This window comes from Athene cunicularia (assembly GCF_003259725.1).
Source record: "Athene cunicularia isolate RWA chromosome 5 unlocalized genomic scaffold, athCun1 chr5_part1, whole genome shotgun sequence".
Classification (NCBI taxonomy): domain Eukaryota; kingdom Metazoa; phylum Chordata; class Aves; order Strigiformes; family Strigidae; genus Athene; species Athene cunicularia.
The window spans coordinates 32,180,455-32,190,027 of record NW_020799101.1 but is presented as its reverse complement, the minus strand read 5'-3'; the positions used below and the strand labels follow the sequence as shown (position 1 = coordinate 32,190,027).

The window sequence follows — 9,573 nt, the reverse complement described above, 5'->3', positions numbered from 1 at the left end:
CCCACTGTGAAGACACTTGTTTAGGATAAAGGTTAATATTTGTGTCAGTTGAATCAGGAACTCAAGTTTGGACAGGTCAAGCTTATGAGAATAAAATAATTTCAGAGGCTGAAATGTGTGGTGGTTTATTAATACTGACATTAGCAGGAAGGATGGAAGTGAGCATCATTAGCAAACAGATGACAAACAAAGGCTTGATATGAGATTTCTTCCATAGAAAGTGGAAAAATTGTAGATGATATGTCTTCTCCCATCAGTGCAGAAACTGCTCCTCCCTCCTCCTCACCACACCAAAAAGAAAAAAAGGAAATCCTATTAATGTGGAAGGGATTAAAAAAATAAAAAGATAGTTTAAAAGAAATTTTGTGCCTTTTTTCTTCATTTGAGAAGACACTAAAAGAAAAGGATGACTGACAGAACAGTTCTGACTTATGACCATAAAGTCAGTGGTAATCTCAGTGTCAGTAGCTAAAATGTAAGCACCAAACTGGAGACGGTTTCCCCCTTCCTCAAGTTTACCTTTGGTGTTTTAGAGGAAACGGATGTAAGACAAATAACAGACAGAAATAAGAACAAACAGTAACGTATTCTAGATTTATGACAGAGGAGAATTACCAGAAAGAACTGAGGAAGGCTCTCCATACTTATAATTGATGTCTACTGGGGGGGAAGAAACAAAAACTAAACAGAACCCCAAGGAAGCTTGCACTTTTCTACAGTTTGGAGACTCATTAAGAGAAAAAACATTTTTTTTATTCCAGCTGGGAAAACATGGGAGGTGTAAGAGTTTTTAAAAGTGTTCTGGTTTGGAGCAGACAAAAAGACGACGACTGTTTTCAGAAACTTCATTCTAAGGGAACAACTAAACCATTTTATTTTCATAAAGAATACTTAGTGAAATATGTGAAAATCCTCCCCAAATAATAGTTTTTGTTGCTCAGAAAGTGAATGGTAAATACCAATTTCACATATTAACCAGATGTTTTTTATCTAACCAGAAATTTTTTAGTGTAATCCTGGAAGTTCACCTTAAGATATGAGACTTACAAAAAGTAACAAAACTTTAAACTAACTGATTCCTGTCAAGACCTAAGCAAATACCAAAAAAACCATGGGAAGTTTAGTAACAACCACTTTTTCACAGATGTGTAAGGAAATGGCAACACAAAACAGGCTTTTAGTAGGAAATATTTCAGGCCACCCAGAAATGCTTCTGGATAAACAAAAGTAGACACACAAATTAAAACCAGGGTTGCTAAACAGGGAGGAGAATGACTTCTGACAAGGTGCACAGGGGATGTTGCCTCTAGAACTGAAGAGTAGGAGAGCAAAGATAGCAGAAGAGTGTGAAGTGGTGCTTGATGAAGAAATGCTGAAGCCTAGAAGTTTACAACTGTGAAGTTAGGATATTCAGACCCATGACTTCAAGATGTAATTGGGCGGCGAGCTCATCTGAACAGAGTAACTCACGTGCAAAATCATTTCATGTCCAACTGCACAAAGCACTCCAGCTTCAATTGACTTACCTCCCATAATTTTAGACTGGCAGTTGATAAATTCCGGCTTCTTGTCTGTAAGATAACGCTGACAAGTGTGATGTAGAACCTGAAAGAATGTGCATTTTTCCGAAGCTGTGCTTGCTACCCATTGGTCAAAAGCATTTTCAAATAGTAAATCAAATTCTGGGGAATCCTAGAAGAAATAAGAAAACCAACACACCACTATTATTCCAGATTTGTAATGATTTGGAGAGTAATATAGAGCTATTATTTTTTAGAAGTTATTATGTTGGAAGGTCACACAACTCAAGACCATCCTGGGATTATTTTTCCTTTGCATGTTTCTGGATGCAGAAGTAAGGCAGGAAGTTTTCTTCTTGCAGATATTTTGAATGAGGACTATTCAGCTATGACAAAAATACCTGAAAACAAAAATCCTTTAGACCAAAAAATTATAAATTGGAGTCTCATAAGAAATCCTTGGTATCTACAATTATACAGTTACTTGTGTATTCTTCATTACAGAAGGATTTGTGACTTTCAGCACAGAATCTACTTTCACACTATTATAGAGATGTGGCTCTGCTCCTGATGTCCAGCCAAAAAGGGAAAACAAATAACAAGTCCTATCTACTATATTTACTGTATTATCATAAGGTCTTGCATAGGTATCAGGATCACATAAAGAAAAGAGAACTTCCAGAACAAATCAAAATCCAACTCTATACCATGCATCAACTACCAAAATAAGTGGATTTTATGCAAGAAGTATTGCTATATATTTAGCAATATTTGCTAAATATAATTTTGCAATCTAATCTAGTAAATGCTGCCTTTTTTTAAAAAAAAAAAAAAAAAAAAAAAAATCGATGACACTAGGAATTCAGAGGAAGACAAGTCTGAAAGGAACGTGTCTAAATTTAAGAACTTGACAGGATTTTTAATCTGAGATTATCCCAAGTATCTGTTATTTACGTAGCTGCGCAGCACAAGCTGGGAAAGGGCCTAAAACTCACATCCCTTATCTATTGTCACTGCTCTCATTTTCACTGTCCCTTTACCCAAGGAATACAAATTCCACTCCCTGCATTTCATAGGACAGTGCCCAAACGTCATCTTTTTTGTAGAAAAACGACTGTACTGCATAGTAACAGATTTTGGTGCACCACTGTTAGGATGTTTAAGTGGCTGATCAAAGCACAGCTTTGAACAAACCAAGTGGGTCAGTCACAAACATTTTTCTGTACAGTGAACACAGTAAGTCACTTTGTAATCACACAGTATAAGCCACATTTCTAACTTCTAATTCTGCTGGTTTACTACTAAAGATATGTATTCATAAGCTTACTGCATATAAGTATGACTGTCTCAAGACAGTTCAAGGCAGGCTGTGTATTCCACATTAAAGGAGTAATTCTGGAACTATTTAGTGGGGGTTGGTTTGGTTCTTTTACTTTTGGTTTAAATGAGCGTTCATGTGCCATTGGCAACTAAACCACACCATCACCCTTTGTAGAAAAACATAAGCAATGCAGAAGGATAAGAGGAGAAGAATGTCCTAGAAAAAACGCAAGGTTCACAATATTTCACAAACTTGAACCTCAGTAATCTCTCCTATCCTTACTTCTACTTAGTGCTCTATCTTACAACATAGCTACATGCCAAAATGGACCCAAGAGGCTTATAGCTGACGACAAGAAAACAACGCTCTTATTTTTCTCTTTACACAGAGAGAGAGAGAGTAGGAAGAAAAGTAGGGAAAGACAGGAAGAAAAAAATCCTATATGACTGTGAGCTTTGGCCTCTTCCCAACTTTCTCATTAAAATCTATTTCATATATTCCATTAATTATTTTTTGAGAATTTACACTTAAACCTGTATCTTATCTTTCCAGATACATTTTGAATGGTGAAAGAATGCCTGACTCACAAATCAGTAGTAAAAGAGCTCAATTCCTTTTTTCCAGAATTGTTCAAACTCACCCGATTAGGGTCTATACCATTGACCTGGCGAAGCTGCTCTAGCATCCACTGTGTTCTCCTGACAAAAGACGTAGAGCCTTCAAATTGCTTCACCTTCGTAATAGATGCTTGAGCTGGTTTCTTGTTTGTCACTGAACACAGAACAGAAAAAAAACATATAACTGAAATGAACTTAATGTTTCAGAAACATGCCATTTAGTTCACTGTATCAGTAGTTGGTTTGCTGGTCTATTTTCTATAATGTCCCACAAAGTAAATACATGTCACCGATTCTGACAGTAGAACACATTCCCCTTCCTGGATAACATACTAAAAAGCACATTCCTCATTGCCAGAATGGTCGTACAATGCCAGACAAGCATTATACTACCCGAAATTGGAAATATTCTAGCCATTATCAGCTTAAGTTGCTAACACCCTGTAAAAAACAGAACTACACCAAAGGTCTTTCCATGTGCATTCCACATTCTATTAAAATAGTACAGAAAAAAAAAATAATCAATGTAGTATCAGAAGGTAGCAGCAAAACTAGATCAGAACAATTAGTGAAATGCAAAGACTAGATACTAGTAAGAAGTGAGATTAAAGATTTATTGATTGCTCAATGGCTTATACACCCAGACCTAAATATCAATAAACAGAAGTGATAGGCATCCCATCCAGTTACATAGTGTATACAGGTTCTGGTTTTACTTCAAGTTTACACGCAACCGAGTGGGAAATGAATTCAAAAGTTACATGAGCAGACCACAAATTCATGTCCCTACCTTCCACAAATTCACCATTTCTAAAATTTACTCATGTCTTTTTTGTCAAGTGATCTGTAGCGTTCCACACAGTTCCACATAATATTTTCTACAAAGCAGTGCTGATAGAAGGCTATTTAACAGTAGCTCAAGTTTTGAGATCTGCAGATTAATCTCTTTCCATGCGAACCAGGCAATAAACTACTGCTGAATGAGCCATGTATTAAAAAGAAAAAATTGTGCACACTATACAGAAGCCACATATAGAATTAACCCTATTAGCACTGCAAAACAAAGCATTCAAAACTAGAAACCATTAGACAACAATTATGTAACCAAATGCTATTTTTTCCTCTCAGTATCTCATGAATAATCAATTAAGAGATACATAGCCTTAGACCTTAATACAGCAAATTTCTCACTTCTCTGGAGGCTTCCACATGACATACATTCTAGTGCTCTTGAAAACAAGACTCACCATTTCAAGGTGAAAAATATCAAAATCTACATATATAGTAGTTGAACACTAAATGTCTGATCTCAGCATCTCCATAAATTGGCTGATTTGACGCATGCAAAATCTAATTCTCCAAACTTCTCAGTACAGCACTTTTAATAACCAATGAACAGCAGCTTTGTCTTCAGCTGGAGCTGTTAGTGCTCTGTACTTCAGCAAAAGAAGATCACATTAAGGACTACACTTTGGCAGCTCTTAAAAATGGCTATTGGTAATCAACTATAAAAACATCTTGATTAGATGACTGTTTCGATTTCATCCACCACAAAGTAACTCTAGGAGAGGTCAAGAGGGCTCCTTTTCTATATAAGAGCTTATAAGGGTCTTGGGTATCTCAGCTGTCTTAGGCGGAAATTCAGACTCAAGGTAGCTGATGTGATCCACTTGGAAAAATGGTAGTTCCCCCTTTAGGTCTCACACTTGTAATTATTGTGCACAGCCAAACAGATCTAGCTGCATTTCACCTTTCATGTCTTGTTATTTTAGGAAAAAGCTATCATTTCTAGAATACTCAAAACAACAGCTACCCACAAACCCAGCAAACGTATTTTAAAACCTTCATTTAATCCATGACAGCTTGACAGTAGCATGGCGGTCATTACAGCTCTGTGAAACCCTTTGGCAGCTGAGAAAAACCAAACTCACTAGCTGCTCATTATGTTGCTTTGCAAACTAGAGCACTTCCACATAAGCCACTGAGTGGGTGTTACCTTGAAAGCATGTAAAGAGTCTTCTTAAATGTGAAAAATTTGGAAGCAATTACATGTTCCTAGCCATATTCCCTCTCTGACAAGTCTTTCAGATGTGTTCACTGAAGTCTTCCACAATCATTATCTACCTTAATAAAAGAAAATATTTAAGTTATGCTTCAATTTTAGGTGGTGGGTTTTGTTTGCTTTTTTTTTTTTTTTTTTTTTTTTTTATAACAGTAGTTAACATTATGCTTCAAAATATGAAGCTGTAGTAGTGTGGAAAAACACATTTATTTGGAACCCATCAATAGATGGTAGTTCCATATGGTATTTCTCTCTGTCAGATGCAAGTAAATAAGCATTTTTTTTCCTTTTTTTCTTTAAAGGAACATACAGTTATGGTAAAGTAAGAAAGAATGTGTAAGAAGTCAGCTACAGTGATTTATGATGGAAGACATCATGAGGTTTGGTTTTGGTGGTTTTTTTTACGCACTAGATTAACATACAACCAAAAGTCGCCGAGTCAGAAACAGTACCATTTATTCTGGGATTGAAGACATTAACCATTTTGCATTATAAATAAAAATAAGTTACAGTATTAAGTTTCAAAGAGGTTGTTAAAGCTTGAGAGGCACATTATTTAAGTTAAATACTCTTTCAAAAGCAGATCAGAGAATATGAGGCAGAAACAGTCAGATCAGAATTAGCTTTAAAGAATGCTTATGACAGTTAGGAAAGTCACTGTCTCATTTGGAACACAGAAACAAATGTATTTGAATTCCAGATCTTAGCTAGAATCAAGTACCATGTGCATGTCTTGCATCTTAAGCAGCAAATCTATACAGCTCATCACAGAATGCTACGGGAAACTGAAGTCATAGTCCAACTTCATCTCATCTGAAGTCCAGAATACATTTTCTTTATTTTTTCAGTCTTCTAAAGTACCCTTACTTGAATAGAAAAGATAAAATAATGAAAATGGTTAATTCCTTAAATATCTACCTAAGTCTTGAGAAGCAGTCTGAAAGCTCTAAACCACCACGCTATGAACTTTTATTTATTTATTTATTCATTATCAGATTTGAAATGTATATTTAAAAAGCAATGTCTGTCCTTCAAGTCTTGACTGTGGATATCTGTGTTCATTCTGGATGTTCTTTAAATTTGCATCTGTGTATTTAATAACTTGAACTCTCAGTAATTAGGAATCTTATGACAAATGGCTTGATTGCCTCACAAAATTTCTAGTCACTTTGCAGTGTACGTCTACAGTAGTTAGTTCAGACATTCAGTGCTTAAGGGAGAAATTTAAAAAAAAAATCTTGAAGCAGGCAGTGACTGCTGCAATTGTTTACATTCTAACTAATTTTTTTTTACCTGGGCACTACACAGATTAAAGACTTAAGCAGCCTTAACTTTTATTGTCATTCTGTCACTAGCTCTTTAGGAAAAAAAAATAAAATAGCATAAAAGTAGTAAGATCACTCAAAAATTTACTTTCATCTATGAAATTATTTGATTTGTGAAAATGACAGACTCACTCCTGAATGGGCCTGAAGAAGTCTACTGAAGGCATTGGCTATCTGTAGTTCCATCCAAAACTATTCACCAATTTAATGTTAGATCAGTATAATCTATCTGTATGTCAAATCCTGTACAGTGGGTACTCAACCCTCAACTCACAATCAATGATGCAAAGTTCAAAGTGGCTGTTAATAATTCATGATGGAAACAAGCTTTAGAATAGACTCAGGACAGTCTAAAGCCTTTTAGAAAAATATCTCTGATGAAGAAAAAGTTGAACTCAATATCATCGCTGTGTGACGTGATTTCATGTTCATTGTATCTAGAGCTTTAACATGCCTACCTTCTTCTAAAAACGTTCCCCTAAAGCAAAACTCTTTTCACAGCGAGAGTAAGTCTAAAACCAGATAGGAGTTTCCCAAAGAGCTTTTGATTCAGTCAGAATAAAGAGAGCAGATTTAAAAGCAGTGGCACATTCTAATTTAAAATATTATTTAATATCTGATACAGATTTTATTACAAAATAGATAAAATTATGTATTAGTATTTGTGGTAGAAACACATCTTTTTTTCAAGCCAGTTCTTAAGGAAAAAAGTTATTAATAGATTCTGAGATAATTACTTCTCTATACTTTCCAGTTTTCCAGAGTTACATACTGAAAAGCTGTCTTCTCCCTCCAGACTTCTGTTTGTGCAATTACATCTAATTCTCACTCTGCAAGCCCCTTCACTCCCAGCCACCAAGTAAACAACTTGCAATCCTGACAGTCACGTACACATCCTAGTAAGCCATGGCTACCAGTTAGGCTGAGGATCTGCAGCTTCTGACCGTCAAAAAAACGGTGACTTTTTTGTTTCTTTGACCAATTTCTACTCAATTCTGCAACATGTTTGAATTTGGTATTCAGAGGACATAGCACAAGTAATTTATGGAAATGCCTCCGAAATTTGCAGAAACCCAAGACAGATTTCTTTCTTGAAAATGTCATAAAGTACAAAGGCTGAAAGAAAAGACAGAATCATCAAGATATCCACAAGGACTGACCCTCATTTGATATTCCCACCTATACCATTTCAAAGCAAAAGTCAAGAAAACAAGACTTTGTTCCTCTACCATGAGTAGCTAGCTCTTCCTTCTGTTACAAGAACCACCTTACAATTGTTTTCCCCCACATTTCAAAATTTTACCCACCCTGTTTTATTACCAGTGCAGAAATGGGGACTAGGCAGGGGTAAGGACACTAACACACCCCTCATCCCTTATGATAGTAGAAGCCTGTATTGCAATGCTCCAAGTTAGTCTGAACTACTACTGTTCAGGCCACGTAGTCCTATAAGCAAAGTATGGTCCTGGCAAGTAACTTTCAGAATTTCCTAAAGCAACTTTCCAATGGTCAGACAAATGAAGCTGAGGATAAAGTAAAATAGAGCAAATGAGTACATTCTGACTAACTTAGGTATTAAAGAAAAAGGACCAGATACATGAAACTGTCTTAGTATACATGGATTTCCGGAAACTATTTCTACTCTGTTTCACATGATGGTTGTGAGCTTTGCTGTCTAGCAACACCAGCTTTGAGTTTGAACATCAAAACTTGTAGTATTTCCTGTTTTTTCTGATCAGTTTCAACTAAATGCTGATTTAGTGTGGAGTCTAGATTAATTCTAGATCTTGAAGCACTCCCACTGTGGTTATACAACTGCTACCTCCTGTAACCTTTGTTATCTGCCATGGTTCTTAGACCTCAGTTATCTGTAATACAAAAAGATGCTCTGAGAAGACAGTGCTAATAAGAACCAAGATTGACGTTGCCACCTCTAGGATTAATTTTAGGTACAGACAAAAAAGGGTATGTTTGCACTAGAAGACTCTAGCCTCACTGAAAGAAAAACAGCTGAAACTGGGGCAGGTTTAAATTACCACTTGCTAGTCAAGGCATGCCAGGTGTCAAAATGTCTGATAAGTTAAGGCTTGACTTCTCAGAATTGCATTTCCTACTTTTGCCCATATTTCCCCTTTCCTTTGACAATGCTGCTTTCTCACCATCTGGGATCAAAGGAGCTGAAAGCAGGGAGAAGCTGCACAGCTCCCACCTTTTCTGCTTGCCAAATAGGACGAGAGGATGTCAGTGGCCCTAAATATAAGGAATTCATTTTTGGTTAAACTGCTGTGTGTTTCTTTTGTCACAGCACAATGTTTTAACATCAAAGCTTTCAGATACAGATAGGCATGCTAGTCATAATCTAACACGTTTTTTTCCCAGAGCCCTTCTCAATAGTTCAAATAAATTCTCTTCATCATCTGCCTGCTTAAAACAGCATCTACTGCATTACTGTCTGTAACAAGTTGCCAGCCTCACTCTCATTGCTTTCCAGACAAAAGTGTAGGAAATATATATTTCTTAATTAAGGTTTATTCATAGATTGTTCAAAATAGATTTAGGTAGTATTCTTTCTACAAAAGGATAACTTGTATCTGCTGAATAGTAAACCAAAAATTAAGTACTAAAAGAAATCAGTTACCCTGAAAATTCATATTAAAGTATGTGATAACTTCCTAAGACAACAGACTAGATAAAACAGTTTTCTGGTGCCTTTAAATAATAATAATAA

General features: G+C 35.9%; 1 protein-coding gene across 1 annotated transcript in view; it reads right to left on the bottom strand.

Moving 5' to 3' along the window:
- Window positions 1–9,573, bottom strand: part of STXBP6 (syntaxin binding protein 6) — a 77,693-nt gene that overhangs the window by 30,189 nt on the left and 37,931 nt on the right. The window contains exons 2-3 of the mRNA XM_026850057.1: window positions 3,482–3,612; window positions 1,527–1,692 (exon numbers count right to left, since the gene is read on the bottom strand). Coding sequence (XP_026705858.1) covers window positions 1,527–1,692; window positions 3,482–3,612 — 297 coding nt within the window. The remainder of the gene's footprint in view (window positions 1–1,526; window positions 1,693–3,481; window positions 3,613–9,573) is intronic.